The sequence below is a fragment of the Ambystoma mexicanum genome, chromosome 8, assembly GCF_040938575.1.
Source record: "Ambystoma mexicanum isolate Mex_15411 chromosome 8, UKY_AmexF1_1, whole genome shotgun sequence".
Taxonomy (NCBI): domain Eukaryota; kingdom Metazoa; phylum Chordata; class Amphibia; order Caudata; family Ambystomatidae; genus Ambystoma; species Ambystoma mexicanum.
This window is the reverse complement of record NC_090929.1, coordinates 295,341,422-295,360,895: the sequence shown is the minus strand read 5'-3', so window position 1 is coordinate 295,360,895 and position 19,474 is coordinate 295,341,422. Positions and strand designations below refer to the sequence as shown.

General features: G+C 47.7%; 1 protein-coding gene across 1 annotated transcript in view; it reads left to right on the top strand.

Annotated features, from left to right (window-relative positions):
* The window catches only part of LOC138471851 (collagen alpha-1(II) chain-like), a 1,536,387-nt gene that overhangs the window by 517,810 nt on the left and 999,103 nt on the right, over positions 1–19,474 (top strand). Inside the window, exon 3 of the mRNA XM_069609694.1 lies at positions 10,474–10,632. Within this exon, the coding sequence (XP_069465795.1) occupies positions 10,474–10,632 (159 nt within the window). The remainder of the gene's footprint in view (positions 1–10,473; positions 10,633–19,474) is intronic.

Here is a 19,474-nt window from a genome sequence, read left to right as displayed (position 1 = left end):
TTTCCATGATAAGCACATCCATCACGCACTGACGCTCCATCGACTCCCTGAAACATAGAACTTTCATTAGTATGTATAATAATATTGAAAACACAAAATGTACTTGGGGACCAATACCCATGTACATCTCAATAGCAAAACACGAATGAACGCATTGTGTAGAACATTCAAACGACAATTATTCACGCATTGTTGATCTAGTTAGATGGAACTGTCAAGATCCATACCTCGGGCTCCGCATAGACTTCCATTGATAATATTATTGAAGATGACGCTTCAGCAACTCCCTGAAACACAGTAATTGCATTAGTATGGTTTTCTATTTTATTAAAAAGAACATAAACTTTGTGCAGGCGTCAACGGCTCATCTAAATAGACCTGCACAAATGATCAGTTGTCTAAAATAAATAATGGATATCTAAATATGATTCGATTTGCTCGATCGTTGGAAGTGTCACCACCCAGAGATCTGCATCAACTACTAGGGGTGATGTTCTCGTAGAAGAAGCTCCGTCATCTCCCTGAAACATAGTTCTTGCGTTAATAAAGAAGGAAGTATAGCGGATGTAATCACGTCATATGATCTCGCTTGATCGAACTGTCAGTATCCATACCTCGAAATGCATAAGAACATCAAGGGACGCTGTAACTGCGGTGCACACTTCTGCAAGCTGTTGCGCCGACCCGTAACTGCATGCTCCCCCTTCTTCTTGGACTAATGCTCCATCGACTCCCTGAAACATAGGACTTTCATTAGTAATGAACACAATATTGAAAAAAGAAGACACATAGGAGGGCGACGACAGAAGGACATATCAATGGCTAAAAACGAAAGAAACATTGTGTGTAACAATCACGCTACAAGAATGCAAGATCTGATGATCTCCATCGAAGGAACTGTCCGGAAACGTACCTCGAGCATCTGAGTGACATCAACGGTTGTCGTCAATGCGTTGGACTCCTCAGCATCTCCCTGAAAGACAGTACTTGCATTATTTTGGATAACAATAATTATAACTGAAAACAAAGACTAGAGGACGAGTACTAGGGTGTACCATTAGGTAAAATAATTACACGATAAATTAAAACTATTGATTTACATGCCTAAAACAAGTCAGTGGCAGTATAGCTAAGTAAGATTACCCGATAGGCGCTTGAAGTGGCTGATGACTGCAATAACGACACGGATGGAGAATCTTCCGCCTTCATATTGAGTGGATACATAAATGGGGAAATTATTGTTAGCTAATGCTACACACTACCGCAAGGCCGAGAGCTAAATCCGTAAACTTGACTCACCAGTGGAGGGATGTGGACGAATAGAGTGGGAATAGCGGTTGAGAGCAATTTTCGCGTCGCTCGCGGTGTTTTCTTCTTTATTAGCAATGATGTGGAGTACATGTCTGAGCTAAAGTGCCTGCTGCAGATGCGGTATCGATCACCCCTCTTGTCCGCAAAGACTTGTAGGACTCTACTTTCAAGCTCAGACGGTGGATATCCGCAATATCGGACCCATTCTCTTATCTGATCTATTGTCTTAGGGAAAACATGCATTATAGTACCTTCAGATTTTTTATGGGTCTTCGAAGGGCAACCGCCAATGGAACAGGCAGGCATTGTGGAAAGTTCTGAAAAGTAAAGATCAACAATTCTCTATGAATACCAATGTGTTAAAAAATTAAATGACACATAAAAGGTTCAATGCAAGGTTCGTTTTGGTTCTTGGAACTATACACGTTATTCACATGCGGATAAGTATTTGAATAACTTTAAAAAAATAGAAAAATAATTTGACTAAACTCAGAACATGTGACTAGTTCCTTGCATGTACTGTCTTGAACGAAAAGAAAACATGGATGCAATTTGATGACTACTAGCAAATAGATATAAATTAAAAAATTGGACGCAAAATGATTATGGTACATGGCCTTACCTTGACGAACAAACAGTTAGATGCAGGGATCAGAGTAGTTTCTTGTCGTAGAACAGGGAGCAGTTCACAGGTTGCAAACTAACGAGTTTGCTCGAAGTGGTCACGGAAGTTCACAGAGACGAAGAGCAGATAACCAGCACCTTCACGGGTTGACTAGCAAAGCGCAAAGAAGTTCTCATTAGAAATATGAAGTGGGTTATAAAGAATTCGAAACAGGGGTGTGTTTGTGAATGAATGACGTGTATATGTCGTGGCATTATGCGGTTTGCAGGGGGGCGTCCAGCGTGAGGGGGGATGCTTGGCAGGAGACACGGGGTCTGGAGGTAGACATGGGAACAACAACCCATGCTCTATAGACCACTTTGAAGTGTACATGGTCTTTGGCACCTCTTGGCCTTTATCGCTCCCTGACAGCTCCACTTGCCAGCGCAAGTACCCCGGTGCGAACTGCCTTTGATATGGCGGGGGGGTGGATTGGGGCGGTGGTCGTGCAGACAAGACACAGGAAGACTCGTGAATGGAGACACACTTATGTGGATTGCAGGGGGGCGTCCAGCGTGAGGGGGGATGCTTGGCAGGGGACACGGGGTCTGGAGGTAGACATGGGAACAACAACCCATGCTCTATAGACCACTTTGAAGTGTACATGGTCTTTGGCACCTCTTGGCCTTTATCGCTCCCTGACAGCTCCACTTGCCAGCGCAAGTACCCCGGTGCGAACTGCCTTTGATAGGGCGGGGGGGTAGATTGGGGCGGTGGTCGTGCAGACAAGACTCGTTTGCCGCAGGGCCTCACCAAGGAGAGGCCATCTAACTGCATGTAAGAGGCAGGCTGCAGGATCTAGTACATGGAAGACAGGGGGGTCAGTTTATAAATACCTCACCCTCCCAGGAGAATATATGGGTGCAGTTCACCCTGGAGACCCTGGATGCCTAGGCAGTTAGTCAGCAGCAGGCTGGCCTGTGGTGGCAAGGCGGCACGGGCCAGAGGGGGTCATCTCTGTACCCGGTGCCCAAAAGGATGATTTATTATGTTCAACCATATTGATTATTTACCTATAACCATGTTTTGTATCAATAAAATCCAACGGCCTTTTATTGCCAACTTTGTGGTGTGGTAAGTATTTTTGGGGGAGGAGGCAAGGCCGGGAGGCTTGATGCCAACCCGCAAAATAACACATGTATGTCTGCTGCATATGGGTTCAACGGTTATGTGGATTGAAGGTGGGCGGCCAGCGTGAGGGAGGATGCTGGCCGGAGACATGTGGTGTGACAAGACAAGGCACAGGAAGACTATTCAATGGAGACACACTAGATTCATTTAAAAAATCAAAACAACCATGGTTAAAATATATGTTGGGTTTTATTTTAGATCTTAATTTCAATTGAACATAAATAATAAACATTACACATTGTAAAGTTCCGGTTGCAGCACATCCAGGGAAAATCCGCGGTATTGTCCACTGTCGCTGGGGAAATGTTGTCTAATGGCAAGTACCGCACAGGCAATTATTACTCTCCGAACGCGGTGTCCGAGCCTCCCGTGAAGCCACCAAGTGAAGCAACGATAGGCCACCAGCCTGTACCACCTGTGAAAAAGAAAGATGCAAACTGTTTTAAAATGACAAAACTTTCTTATCAATGTCGATTCAGGTAAAAAATGTCATTCTGCTTTGAAAAAAATTCTATCTAGAAAATGCACAATATGGAACCAATTTACATGCGTTCGAATGATATGTAGATGTAATTTTATATGTGGGAGACGACCATGAAATAGTAGTGGCATCACTGACATCGCAACCAGAGTATACTTACTCGTTACTCGGATTACGCGGACGAACAGTGCCGCGAAGTTCGTGCATAAGCACCATCATCATCCTCAACACGGTCCGTGAGAGGCAGGCTTCCCTGAACTCTGGCAGCTTGGTGATGCATTGCGGACTTGGCTCGCCTTCCGAAATGTAGACTAAGCACCCGGAATTTTCAAAGCAGCAGCAGTTCTCCTCCTCAGTTGGCATTAGCTCGCACCGATTGCACGTGCACCAGGTGGAGACGCCGTCCATGCGACATGGTCCAGGCTCTTCATCCGTTGACTGGTCCTCCCAACTGCCGTCCGAATCCCCATCGTTTTCGCGTGCTTGCCTTTCCAGTAGTTCCTCCTCGGTGTACTCGGGCTCGTACATATACGGCATTATTGTAGCCATTGTGTGGTAAAGAAAGTAAAATAATTTACAGAGATGGTACAGGTGTTCACAAGGCCTAGAAGCGGCGAAGGTAGCTGACCAGAGCACAGAAACGAGTCACAGAATACTCAAAGTAACACAGAGAGAGTAATGGAATCGAAAATCTGCTGCCGTGTGTTGTGAAACGGTGTGTTTATACTTATTGAGGAAAGAGGCGTCCTGCCATTTCCATGGCGACACTTCATTAGCTGAGGCGCAGCGATTGTTGACACGAAACGTGCTTTGGCGTTGGGAAATGGGCGGTACGCGTCTGCTGATGTCAGGCTCAGGGGCGGGGGATTTGATTTAGTGCCGCAAACGCAGGTGAGCCAGGTCGATGGGGGGAAATGATAGGATTATCACAAAATGGCGGCTGATTTCGAGTGCGTTAATGGACAAAAAGTCGGGTAAGGTCCATAGAAAAGTTTTCTACGATCTACCGATTTATGCTTAAAAACACATGGCCGAACCGTAGGGACAATAAAAAAAAAGACCCGGAACTATCCTTTAAATATCAAAATAATATATTCATCACTTACACTAAAACAAACATTTACAAATATATGAGCTTCAACACGAGTTGGAACTATCCTTTAAATATCAAAATAATATATTCATCACTTACACTAAAACAAACATTTACAAATATATGAGCTTCAACACGAGTTGGGCCTTAGCCCTTAAATGCAGCGGTAATGCTAATACCACCACATTTATGAGTTGGCCCAATCATAAGTTGGGCAAAAGGTTTGGTGTTTTACCTCTAGCTTTTTGCTGTAGGTAAATCTCCAGCTTTCCGCCTGTTTTTGGCCGTTTTGGGACTATTAACACCGGCGACTGTCAGCGGTAATAGCCCTGAAAATCCCCATAGAGTACTATAGACTCTTAAAGAAATGGGGAATTACAGCCTTACCACTACTCGTGATACGGCGCAAATTGCCGGACACAGTAGCGGTAACGCTATTGCATTGGTGGTATCCCAATATCACGGGGATACCGCCAAGGCCATGATGAGGCCCATAGTTTAAACATATTGGGATTGGCAATATAATTTGAACTGCGTAGGGCTCTATACATTGTGAGTGGATAAAATGTAATTTTCCTACACGAATAGTACAGGAAATTAATCCATCTTTTACATGTGACAGCTTAATGCTCATTTTCTATTACTACATCTTTTCTCTTAATGAATACTTTTATTTGTAAGTAACAGTAAATGAGCAAAACAGAAATGTAGTACTTTGAGCAGGCCCCTACCAATACCTTAAACTCAATACACTGTGGAGCACATTTTCGAGTCTCTCGTAATTTGGCTGCAGGGAACTGTTAAGTTTACACTTTAACGTAAGTGGGTTCCCACTGCCAAAGTTTGGTCATTTGCGCTGCACGGTACAACACCCTTTACATTTGCACTCTGCAGTACAAAGTGAGTAAAAGCTGTGCAGCGTTTACTATTGTGTACGCGGCTTGCCATGCTTGCGTGGCAAGCGGCTCTCCCAGTTAAAATTGAATGCTGTACGACATGCTCGCATGTCAAACAGCTTTTAATTATCATTGTGAACACTGCTAATCATGTGAACATGGCAGGCAGCATTTACAATGGATCCCTATGGGGTCCACCTGTGGTGCATAAAGCTGGTGGACCCCATAGGGATCTCCGACATTTGCGCCAGCATGAAAATCCATGCTGGAGCATTTGTATGCCGGAGGGGAAGAGAGACAGCAGAAAAACAAGTTGGGTTCTGCCCCTCCTCTCCGCCATACAAATGAATGAAAATGGGGAGTAACGTAAAGAACATGCATAAAAGCCTTTATGTAAGGCATTTACACATTGTCCTTATGTTACACTCCCAAGAAAATGAGCCCATTTGTAGTTGCCAGTAATCATCTGGCTGTATTCACTTCAAATGAATTCAAACATGTTCAAAGACAGATTTGGCTTTTGTGTAGGCATGTGATATGCATTGCCAGGCACTGTCATTATGTTACTTTCTGATCATAAAATGCAACAGCTATAACGTGTGATTATCTAGGCATATAAGTCTCTCGCATATGCCTATCTAATAACCTATGCACAAACCAAAACTGTTGGCTTTGCTGATGTTTGTTTAGACATGACCTCAGTGCAAGGAAAGGACATAAATGAAGTGGTTGAAGGCACACTTGTTTAAACCCTTTTTTATTAAACCAGTATCCCTTTTGCAGCTCCAATTAAGGCATTAACGCTTAACTCCCAGCAAACAACTTAGAAATAACACTGACAGGGCAACGTTTGATGTTCCTTCTTGCTAAAGCTAGCTCAAAGACATCACAGGAGGATGTGTTTTAGGCGGGGTGACGCGAGCCGGTAGTACGTGGTAATGGCCAATATTCAGTACAATACTGTGGGCTTGTAAGCAGCACAAAATAGCCAAAACTAAAAATGGACTGAAGTAAAACTACGGTACAAGTAAAGCTCTGCGGTTAGGTGTCCATCTGGTCGTTGCTTCTCTGATGTTTGGCTGTTCTGGTAAGTCTCTCTCCCTGGTCCCTGGCTTCCATTGCAGCTGTTATTCTGGTCTTCCCCTGGTCTGGTCCTTGACTCCCTGGTGAGTCGCTGTCAAAAACAAACTGAAGCAGAAGGCTTCCATTTTCTGTGTGTTGTTGTTGTTTAATGTGCACTTTGAAATCCTCAAATTCCCACTCTTGAATCGTGTGTCAGTGAAATCAAGTTCGCCATAGATTTGAGAAAGATATGGTAACAGTAGCTGCTTCAAAATCACTCTACCTCCCACCCTAACTAAAGATGCATCATTATCCTGTGGGGTAGTACTCTGCGTGGCCCAAGCAGCTTCAGGGGAGAAAAGTAATGTTGGCTCTGCCATAGTTAGTGTACCAAAGATTCTAGTGTAGTGGACTGACTGGCTACTGGGACTATATATTTCCTGTTAAATCAAGTGCTATAGGACTAAGGGAGCGCCAGTGCACCAATAATTAAAATCTAGGGGACTGCTTTTGGCTACACTAACAGAGGACTATGAGATGAGTGTACAGTATTTTCTTCCTACTTATTAAATCTGTCCCATTGCAAGGATGTCTTTTTATTTTTCAAATGGTGTGATTAAGTTCACAGTATTTGAAATAAGGACTCCAATCGTTTGCAGTTAAGTCAGAGTGTGATTAAATGATTGACCAGGATCACACACTTTAGCTACATTTTATCACACACCTTCCAAACTTTACTTGGTACACATTTAAATTTTGGATTTCAAAATTGCATAGTAAAGCCACATGACAACATGTATATCCTTATAATGACAATCCAAGATAATGCAAACCTGAAAACCCCATGTAACCCCACTGTACTTTCAATGATTTGACACAATGAAAGAAGTTGTGTAATACGCTCGGATAGATATGGAGATTCTTTGTCACACACCTCCAGCTCGTTGTTATGCCAGAAGTGTAGAACATTTCACTAGTGACATACAAGCGACTTTATTTATTTGCATGTCAAGCTAGTAGACACCTTGGATTTAATCAAATCTTTAAAAGGGTGCTTTGTGTTGCTCACTTTAACTGTCATACATTAGCACGGTAACTGGTGCTTTGCGGGGCGATTCATTTGAACATGTACCATTGTGCATATGAAAGACTCTGTTGCCGATTAAGTTTAGAGGTCGTTAAGGTGCTCAGGCTGCAGAGACACGGACACTGGCTGTGTGTCTATGCCTGGTGGTGACTTGGGAAATTAGAAGTGCTTGAATGTCCAGGCCGATCTGATTCTATATTTTGCTCTGGAAAAAGATAACGTGCTCAGGACGCTTTTCTTGAGCCTTTAAACTAACTAAATCTATAAAATGCAAATGAACTAGTGGTACGGCGTACCAGTGATTTACAGTACACTTCCATCTCTGTGTCTATCCCATGTGGTAAAGACTGCACGGTCCTACTGAATAGCTTCTAAACTCAACTTGAGGCCACAGTCTCTGTCGCCATGATCTTTTGAAGTCCTGATGAAATTACTTTTGGCTGATGGGGAAACAATCACAGCTGAGCAACAGCAAACTAATGCCCGTTCCTAAAGTGCTCACAGGTGCCTGCCAGGCAACATGTTGCGGCTTGCAAAATACCGAAATATTTGTAAGTTACACGATCCGTCACCTCAATTTTCCATGCTGTTATACTGTGTGCTGTCTTTAAAAGTCACCATGTCACTACCCTCGTGCATGGAAAGGAGTGAAGCTTCAAGTTCACATCATTTTAAAATGTCTGGAAATCTACGGAATTTGTAGCTGATGGGGAGCGCCCAGCTGAATAACCAGTGGCTGGATTTTGATTAGGGACTACCAGGAGCATCTACGGAAGGGAGGGGTTTACTGCAGGGTAAAGAAAGACTCTGAAACAAGGGCAATCTGCTGTAACTATCTCAGTGCCAAAGAAAAAGTAACCTGTCTTTGTCAACTCTTATAGTGCTTTACATACACACTAGCTGTTCCCGGCGTAACATACGCTGTTCTAGCATATGTTAAAGTTCAATATCGGTTGGTAATTCATAGGGTCACTTCTGTCCCCTTCTTAAATATCGGAATTACCACTGATCACTTTCAGGAAGGGGGCGTAGGTCCCTGTGTCTTATAAATGGTAATTGAAAAGGCTAAAGGCTGAACGTATCAGATGAAATCATAGGCATGCGTGGTATAAGAACAGTATTGAAGTTCCATTGATCACACGGGCCTCTAGGATGTGCCTTTGTAGACGCGTAATTGACAACCTTGTTCCATTGCCGAGTCTCTGTGATGGAATAAGATTGCGTAGTAGCATAATTACAGCACCTACTTTCAGTTTTACCTCATGAGGAGGCATTCATCCTACAGCATTTCGGTCTTTAGAGATTGAAACATTTAGCCAGTATTTAACTATGCATTTGCACTGGAAGCGCTGTGCCCTGTGAATAGAAGTGGGGATGGAAAAAAGTAACTTCGGAATGTTTGTGATCGTGGAAAGTGAAGGTGACCAAGTAGAACGTGCTCATTCCGTTTGTTGACATGGTAGCTGTTGTTGAAGCGGATGCACTTTGCCATTTGGACAGCAGAGGGCGACCTTACAATGATGACTTGCATCAGCTGAATATGGAATCATACCTAGGTGTTTTATATATAGAGGTTATGTGTTACAAAGCACCTTCGATACTCAGCCTGCTATATAAAAGGGCCACAGTTTACACACTGCCTGCTACAGTGAGAACTCAAAGCACTGTCCAGTTACTTGATTCAATGTGCAAGGGCTTTTCTTCCCATTTATGTACAAGGTGAGTGTGATGAAATCATCCACTGTCAGACCCAAGAAATTGCCTGAGGATAATTCTCTCTCTGTCTCTGTCTCTCTCTCTGTCTCTCTCTCTCTCTCTCTCTCTCTCTCTCCCCATCCAATTGTCTTTTTCTCCTTCCCCCTCTTTCTCTCTTTCCCTACCCCTTTCTCTTTCTTCTTTCTCTTTCCCTCCCTCCACCTTTTCCACCCTCCCCTCTCTCTCAACATATGTCACCGCCAATCCATTTGTCTTTATCTCCTCCCCTCTCTTTTTCTCCCCCTCTTTCCATACCCTTTTCTATTTCTTGCCCTTTCTTTCTCTCCACCTGTTCCTCCACTCCCCACTCTCGCCTAATGCCTCTCTCTTCTCTCTCTCTGTAACTGTTTCCCCATCCACTTGTCTTTATCTCCTTCCTTTTCATTTTCTCACTCTCGCTTTCCCTACCCCTTTCTCTTTCTTGCTCTTTCCTTCCCTTCCCTCCTTCTCCCTCCCCTTCTTGTTCTCTTTCTCTCTCGCTCCCACCATCTCTTCCTCCCTCCCTCTTTTTGTTCTTTCTCTCTCTTCCACCCTCCCCTCTCTCTTCCTCCCTCCTGCTCTCTCCCTGCCTCCCCTCTCCCTATCTCCCCTTCTTGTTCTCTTCCTCCATCACTTCCTCCCTCCCCTTCTTGTTCTTTCTTTCTCCCTCCCACATCTCTCCCTCCCCTCTCGCTCCCTCCCCCTTCTTGTTCTCTTTCGCTCTCTTCCTCCCTCCCCTCTCTCTTCCCTCCTCTCCATCCCTCCCCTCTCGCTCCCGCCCCCCTCTTGTTCTCTTTCTCTCTCTTCTTCTTCCCTCCCCTCACTCCCCTCTCGCTCCCTCCCCTGCTTCTTCTCTTTCTCTCTCTTCCTCTTCCCTCCCCTCACTCCCCTCTCGCTCCCTCCCCTGCTTCTTCTCTTTCTCTCTCTTCCTCTTCCCTCCCCTCACTCCCCTCTCGCTCCCTCCCCTGCTTCTTCTCTTTCTCTCTGCTCATGTTCTCTCCTTGTCGTCCACAGCTTTGCAGACGAGCTGAGTATTCTCATGAAGGTGCGCTACTCCCTGAAGGAAGACACGAGCCTCTTGACCATCCTCAACTCCCGTGGCCACGTGCTCCTGCAGATCCGCATTAACCCTTACCTGCTCATCATGGTCTCAACACGTAGAGGACACTACGAGTAAGTTGTGTTGGCCAAAGTCCGGATAATTGTGTTGTTCCCTAAACTGGGATTGTGTATGTCTAGTGTCTAAATTGTGCCTGGTGTATATCCACCAGACGCTTAAAAAAAAGTGCAAATTGCATGCAAGGGTGTGTAGGCGTCAAGATTTTCCTTTTGTTGGGTCACCCGCATAACATTTCAACATTTACAAAGTGGAGTCTAATTGTGAAGAGTAAAACAAGGCGAATTTGCCTTTTACTCTTAATTTTTATGTTACGTTTTGTAAAAAAAAAAAAGAAACCCTGGCTGCAAATGATGCGTTGCTCGTTTTATAATGGTTTCTTATGGAATCCTCCTGCTCATTAGCAGGTGCAAATGCCAAGCGAATTCCATGGGAATCCATTGGTTTTACGCCTGCATGGAAATCTCCTGCAGGTGTAAAACCAGGTGTGCTTCCCAGCTAGAAGAGGAAAGCAATGACGAGCTGCACACTCTGCTTTGTGGAAGGGCACGAGCATGCCCTGGACTGCAAAAGAAAGGCACACTTGGCTAATCCTTGCTTTCACGCCTTACCTGTATTAAAATGACCCCCAAAGTGTGGCAACAGACACAGGCAGTTAATTAAGCTCACGTGTGCTTAAAATATAGTCATTTTTGGAGATGTTCAGTCCATAACTTAAACATAAATACAAATACAGCTACATGGATCAACTGCATAGTATGCTGTAGACCCCAGCCCCTGGAGCATTATGTGTTGGGTTAGGAGCTGAAGACCCCAGCCCCTGGAGCATTATGTGTTGGGTTAGGAGCTGTAGACCCCAGGCCTGGAGCATGATGTGTTGGGTTAGAAGCTGTAGACCCCAGCCCCTGGAGCATTATGTGTTGGGTTAGAAGCTGTAGACCCCAGCCCCTGGAGCATTATGTGTTGGGTTAGGAGCTGTAGACCCCAGCCCCTGGAGCATTATGTGTTGGGTTAGGAGCTGTAGACCCCAGGCCTGGAGCATGATGTGTTGGGTTAGAAGCTGTAGACCCCAGCCCCTGGAGCATTATGTGTTGGGTTAGAAGCTGTAGACCCCAGCCCCTGGAGCATTATGTGTTGGGTTAGGAGCTGTAGACCCCAGCCCCTGGAGCATTATGTATTGGGTTAGAAGCTGCAGACCCCAAACCCTACAGCATTATGTGTTGGGTTAAAAGCTGTAGACCCTAGCCCCTGGAGAATTATGTGTTGGGTTAGAAGCTGTAGACCCCGACCCCTGGAGCACTATGTGTTGGGTTAGAAGCTGCAGACCCCGACCCCTGGAGCATTTTGTGTTGGGATAGCAGCTGCAGACCCCAACCCCTGGAGCATGATGTGTTGGGTTAGAAGCTGCAGACCCCAGCCCCTGGAGCATTATGTGTTGGGTTAGGAGCTGTAGACCCCAACCCCTGGAGCATTATGTGTTGGGTTAGAAGCTGTAGACCCCGACCCCTGGAGCATTATGTGTTGGGTGAGAAGCTGCAGACCCCAACCCCTGGAGCATTATATGTTGGGTTAGAAGCTGCAGACCCCAACCCCTGGAGAATTATGTGTTGGGTTAGCAGCTGCAGACCCCAACCCCTGGAGCACAATGTGTTGGGTTAGAAGCTGCAGACCCCAACCCCTGGAGCATTATGTGTTGGGTTAGAAGCTGCAGACCCCAACCCCTGGAGCATGATGTGTTGGGTTAGAATCTGCAGACCCCCAAACCCTGGAGTATTATGTGTTGGGTTAGAAGCTGCAGACCCCAACCCCTGGAGCATTTTGTGTTGGGATAGCAGCTGCAGACCCCAACCCCTGGAGCATGATGTGTTGGGTTAGAAGCTGCAGACCCCAGCCCCTGGAGCATTATGTGTTGGGTTAGGAGCTGTAGACCCCAACCCCTGGAGCATTATGTGTTGGGTTAGAAGCTGCAGACCCCGACCCCTGGAGCATTATGTGTTGGGTGAGAAGCTGCAGACCCCAACCCCTGGAGCATTATATGTTGGGTTAGAAGCTGCAGACCCCAACCCCTGGAGAATTATGTGTTGGGTTAGCAGCTGCAGACCCCAACCCCTGGAGCACGATGTGTTGGGTTAGAAGCTGCAGACCCCAACCCCTGGAGCACGATGTGTTGGGTTAGAAGCTGCAGACCCCAACCCCTGGAGCATTATGTGTTGGGTTAGAAGCTGCAGACCCCAACTCTGGAGCATGATGTGTTGGGTTAGAAGCTGCAGACCCCAACCCCTGGAGCATTATGTGTTGGGTTAGAAGCTGTAGACCCTAGCCCCTGGAGCATTATGTGTTGGGTTAGAAGCTGTAGACCCTAGCCCCTGGAGCATTATGTGTTGGGTTAGAAGCTGTAGACCCCAACCCCTAGAGCATTATGTGTTAGGTTAAAAGCTGTAGACCCCGACCCCTGGAGCATTATGTGTTGGGGTAGAAGCTGTAGACCCTAGCCCCTGGAGCATTATGTGTTGGGTTAGAAGCTGTAGACCCTAGCACCTGGAGCATTATGTGTTGGGTTAGAAGCTGTAGACCCCAACCTCTAGAGCATTATGTGTTGGGTTAGAAGCTGTAGACCCCAACCCCTGGAGCATTATGTGTTGGGTTAGAAGCTGCAGACCCCAACCGCTGGAGCATGATCTGTTGGGTTAGAAGCTGCAGACCCCAAACCCTGGAGCATTATGTTTTGGGTTAGAAGCTGCAGACCCCAAACCCTACAGCATTATGTGTTGGGTGGGAAGCTGCAGACCCCAACCCCTGGAGCATTATGTGTTGGGTTAGAAGCTGCAGACCCCAAACCCTACAGCATTATGTGTTGGGTTAAAAGCTGCAGACCCCAACCCCTGGAGCATTATATGTTGGGTTAGAAGCTGCAGACCCCAACCGCTGGAGCATGAGGTGTTGGGTTAGAAGCCGCAGACCCCAAACCCTGGAGCATTATGTTTTGGGTTAAAAGCTCGAGACCCCAAACCCTGGAGCATTATGTTTTGGGTTAAAAGCTGCAGACCCCAACCCGTGGAGCATTATGTGTTGGGTTAGAAGCTGCAGACCCTAACCCCTGGAGCATTGTGTTGGATTAGAAGCTGCAGACCCCAACCCCTGGAGCATTATGTGTTGGGTTAGAAGCTGAAGACCCCGACCCCTGGTGCATGATGTTTTGGGTTAGAAGCTGCAGACCCCAACCCCTGGAGCATTATGTGTTGGGTTAGAAGCTGCAGACCCCAACACCTGGAGCATTGTGTGTTGGGTTAGAAGCTGCAGACCCCAAACCCTACAGCATTATTTGTTGGGTTAGATGTTGCAGACCCCAAACCCTACAGCATTATTTGTTGGGTTAGAGGCAGCAGACCCCAACCCCTGGAGCATTATGTGTTGGGTTAGAAGCTGCAGACCCCAGCCGCTGGAGCATGATGTGTTGGGTTAGAAGGTGTAGACCCCAATCCCTGGAGCATTATGTGTTGGGTTAGAAGCTGTAGACCCCAACCCCTGGAGCATTATGTGTTGGGTTGGAAGCTGTAGACCCCAACCCCTGGAGCATGATGTGTTGGGTTAGAAGCTCCAGACACCAAACCCTACAGCATTATTTGTTGGGTTAGAAGCTGTAGACCCCAACCCCTGGAGCATTATGTGTTGGGTTAGAAGCTGCAGACCCCAAACCCTACAGCATTGTGTGTTGGGTTAGAAGCTGTAGACCCCAACCCCTGAAGCATTATGTGTTGGGTTAGAAGCTGCAGATCCCAACCCCTGGAGCATTATGTGTTGGGTTAGAAGCTGCAGACCCCAACCCCTGGAGCATTATGTGTTGTGTTAGAAGCTGCAGACCCCAACCCCTGGATGTGTTGGGTTAAAAACTGCAGACCCCAGCCCTGGAGCATGATGTGTTGGGTTAGAAGCTGCAGACCCCAACCCCTGGAGCATGAAGTGTTGGGTTAGAAGCTGCAGACCCCAACCCCTGGAGCATGATGTGTTGGGTTAGAAGCTGCAGACCCCAACCCCTGGAGCATTATGTGTTGGGTTAGAAGCTGCAGACCCCAACCCCTGGAGCATGATGTGTTGGGTTAGAAGCTGCAGACCCCAACCCCTGGAGCATTATGTGTTGGGTTAGAAGCTGCAGATCCCAACCCCTGGAGCATTATGTGTTGGGTTAGAAGCTGCAGACCCCAACCCCTGGAGCATTATGTGTTGGGATAGAAGCTGTAGACCCAGCCCCTGGAGCATTATGTGTTGGGTTAGAAGCTGCAGACCCCAACCCCCAGAACATTATGTGCTGGGTTAGAAGCTGCAGACCCCAACCCCTGGAGCATTATGTGTTGCGTTAGAAGCTGCAGACCCCAACCCCTGGATGTGTTGGGTTAGAAACTGCAGACCCCAACCCTGGAGCATGATGTGTTGGGTTACAAGCTGCAGATCCCAACCCCTGGAGCATGATGTATTGGGTTAGAAGCTGCAGACCCCAACCACTGGAGCATGATGTGTTGGGTTAGAAGCTGCAGACCCCAACCCCTGGAGAATTATGTGTTGGGTTTGAAGCTGCAGAGCTAGCTGCAGACCCCAACCCCTGGAGCATTATGTGTTGGGCTAGAAGCTGCAGACCCCAAACCCTACAACATTATGGGTTTGGTTAGAAGCTGTAGACCTCAACCCCTGAAGCATTATGTGTTGGGTTAGAAGCTGTAGACCCCAGCCCCTGGAGCATTATGTGTTGGGTTAGAAGCTGTAGACCCTAGCCCCTGGAGCATGAAGTGTTGGGTTAGAAGCTGTAGACACCAACCCTGGAGCATTATGTGTTTGGTTAGAACCTGCAGACCCCAAACCCTACAGCATTATGTGTTGGGTTAAAAGCTGCAGACCCCAACCCCTGGAGCATTATGTGTTGGGTTAGAAGCTGCAGACCCCAAACCCTGGAGCATTATGTTTTGGGTTAGAAGCTGCAGACCCCAACCCCTGGAGCATTATGTTTTGGGTTAGAAGCTGCAGACCCCAGACCCTGGCGCATTGTGTTGGATTAGAAGCTGCAGACCCCAACCCCTGGAGCATTATGTGTTGGGTTAGAAGCTGTAGACCCCGACCCCTGGAGCATTATGTTTTGGGTTAGAAGCTGCAGACCCCAGACCCTGGCGCATTGTGTTGGATTAGAAGCTGCAGACCCCGACCCCTGGAGCATGATGTGTTGGGTTAGAAGCTACAGACCCCGCCCCAGGAGCTTTATGTTTTGGGTTAGAAGCTGCAGACCCCAACACCTGGAGCATTATGTTTTGGGTTAGAAGCTGCAGACCCCAACCCCTGGAGCATTATTTGTTGGGTTAGAAGATGCAGCCCCAAACCCTACAGCATTATTTGTTGGGTTAGAAGCTGCAGACCCCAACCCCTGGAGCATTATGTGTTGGGTTAGAAGCTGCAGATCCCAGCCGCTGGAGCATTATGTGTTGGGGTAGAAGGTGTAGACCCCAGGCCCTGGAACATTATTTTGGGTTAGAAGGTGTAGACCCCAATCCCTGGAGCATTATGTGTTGGGTTAGAAGCTGTAGATCCCAACCCCTGGAGCATTATGTGTTGGGTTAGAAGGTGTAGACCCCAACCCCTGGAGCATTATGTGTTGGGTTAGAAGCTGCAGACCCCAACGCCTGGAGCATTATGTGTTGGGTTAGAAGCTGTAGACCCAGCCCCAGGAGCATTATGTGTTGCGTTAGAAGCTGCAGACCCCAACCCCTGGATGTGTTGGGTTAGAAGCTGCAGACCCCAACCCTGGAGCATGATGTGTTGGGTTACAAGCTGCAGACCCCAACCCCTGGAGCATGATGTGTTGGGTTAGAAGCTGCAGACCCCAACCTCTGGAGAATTGTGTGTTGGGTTAGAAGCTGCAGACCCCAACCCCTGGAGCATTATGTGTTGGGCTAGAAGCTGCAGACCCCAAACCCTACAACATTATGTGTTTGGTTAGAAGCTGTAGACCTCAACCCCTGGAGCATTATGTGTTGGGTTAGAAGCTGTTGACCCCAGCCCCTGGAGCATTATGTGTTGGGTTAGAAGCTGCAGACCCCAACCCCTGAAGCATTATGTGTTTGGTTAGAAGCTGCAGACCCCAACCCCTGGAGCATTATGTTTTGGGTTAGAAGCTGTAGACCCCAGCCCCTGGAGCATTATGTGTTGGGTTAGAAGCTGCAGACCCCAACCCCTGAAACAGTATGTGTTGGGTTAGAAGCTGCAGACCCCAACCCCTGGAGCATTATGTGTTGGGTTAGAAGCTGCAGACCCCAACCCCTGGATGTGTTGGGTTAGAAGCTGCAGACCCCAACCCCTGGAGCATTATGTGTTGGGTTAGAAGCTGCAGACCCCAACCCCTGGATGTGTTAGGTTAGAAGCTGCAGACCCCAACCCTGGAGCATGATGTGTTGGGTTACAAGCTGCAGACCCCAACCCCCGGAGCATGATGTGTTGGGTTAGAAGCTGCAGACCCCAACCCCTGGAGAATTATGTGTTGGGTTGGAAGCTGCAGAGCTACAGACCCCAACCCCTGGAGCATTATGTGTTGGGCTAGAAGCTGCAGACCCCAAACCCTACAACATTATGTGTTTGGTTAGAAGCTGTAGACCTCAACCCCTGGAGCATTATGTGTTGGGTTAGAAGCTGCAGACCCCAACCCCTGGAGCATTATGTGTTGGGTTAGAAGCTGTAGACACCAACCCTGGAGCATTATGTGTTGGGTTAGAAGCTGCAGACCCCAAACCCTACAGCATTATGTGTTGGGTTAGAAGCTGCAGACCCCAACCCCTAGAGCATTATGTGTTGGGTTAGAAGCTGTAGACCCCGACCCCTGGAGCATTATGTGTTGGGGTAGAAGCTGTAGACCCTAGCCCCTGGAGCATTATGTGTTGGGTTAGAAGCTGTAGATCCTAGCCCCTGGAGCATTATGTGTTGGGTTAGAAGGTGTAGACCCCAACCCCTAGAGCATTATGTGTTGGGTTAGAAGCTGTAGACCCCAACCCCTGGAGCATTATGTGTTGGGTTAGAAGCTGTGGACCCCAACTCTGGAGCATGATGTGTTGGGTTAGAAGCTGCAGACCCCAACCCCTGGGGCATTATGTGTTGGGTTAGAAGCTGTAGACCCTAGCCCCTGGAGCAATATGTGTTGGGTTAGAAGCTGTAGACCCTAGCCCCTGGAGCATTATGTGTTGGGTTAGAAGCTGTAGACCCCAACCCCTAGAGCATTATGTGTTAGGTTAAAAGCTGTAGACCCCGACCCCTGGAGCATTATGTGTTGGGGTAGAAGCTGTAGACCCTAGCCCCTGGAGCATTATGTGTTGGGTTAGAAGCTGTAGACCCTAGCCCCTGGAGCATTATGTGTTGGGTTAGAAGCTGCAGACCCCAACCCCTAGAGCATTATGTGTTGGGTTAGAAGCTGTAGACCCCAGCCCCTGGAGCATTATGTGTTGGGTTAGAAGCTGCAGACCCCAACCCCTGAAGCAGTATGTGTTGGGTTAGAAGCTGCAGACCCCAACCCCTGGAGCATTATGTGTTGGGTTAGAAGCTGCAGGCCCCAACCCCTGGATGTGTTGGGTTAGAAGCTGCAGACCCCAAACCCTGGAGCATTATGTGTTGGGTTAGAAGCTGCAGACCCCAACCCCTGGACGTGTTGGGTTAGAAGCTGCAGACCCCAACCCTGGAGCATGATGTGTTGGGTTACAAGCTGCAGACCCCAACCCCCGGAGCATGATGTGTTGGGTTAGAAGCTGCAGACCCCAACCCCTGGAGAATTATGTGTTGGGTTGGAAGCTGCAGAGCTGCAGACCCCAACCCCTGGAGCATTATGTGTTGGGCTAGAAGCTGCAGACCCCAAACCCTACAACATTATGTGTTTGGTTAGAAGCTGTAGACCTCAACCCCTGGAGCATGATGTGTTGGGTTAGAAGCTGCAGACCCCAACCCCTGGAGCATTATGTGTTGGGTTAGAAGCTGCAGACCCCAACCCCTGGAGCATTATGTGTTGGGTTAGAAGCTGTAGACACCAACCCTGGAGCATTATGTGTTGGGTTAGAAGCTGCAGACCCCAAACCCTACAGCATTATGTGTTGGGTTAGAAGCTGCAGACCCCAACCCCTAGAGCATTATGTGTTGGGTTAGAAGCTGTAGACACCAACCCTGGAGCATTATGTGTTGGGTTAGAAGCTGCAGACCCCAAACCCTACAGCATTATGTGTTGGGTTAGAAGCTGCAGACCCCAACCCCTGGAGCATTATGTGTTGGGTTAGAAGCTGTAGACCCCAACCCCTAGAGCATTATGTGTTAGGTTAAAAGCTGTAGACCCCGACCCCTGGAGCATTATGTGTTGGGGTAGAAGCTGTAGACCCTAGCCCCTGGAGCATTATGTGTTGGGTTAGAAGCTGTAGACCCTAGCCCCTGGAGCATTATGTGTTGGGTTAGAAGCTGCAGACCCCAACCCCTAGAGCATTATGTGTTGGGTTAGAAGCTGTAGACCCCAGCCCCTGGAGCATTATGTGTTGGGTTAGAAGCTGCAGACCCCAACCCCTGAAGCAGTATGTGTTGGGTTAGAAGCTGCAGACCCCAACCCCTGGAGCATTATGTGTTGGGTTAGAAGCTGCAGGCCCCAACCCCTGGATGTGTTGGGTTAGAAGCTGCAGACCCCAAACCCTGGAGCATTATGTGTTGGGTTAGAAGCTGCAGACCCCAACCCCTGGACGTGTTGGGTTAGAAGCTGCAGACCCCAACCCTGGAGCATGATGTGTTGGGTTACAAGCTGCAGACCCCAACCCCCGGAGCATGATGTGTTGGGTTAGAAGCTGCAGACCCCAACCCCTGGAGAATTATGTGTTGGGTTGGAAGCTGCAGAGCTGCAGACCC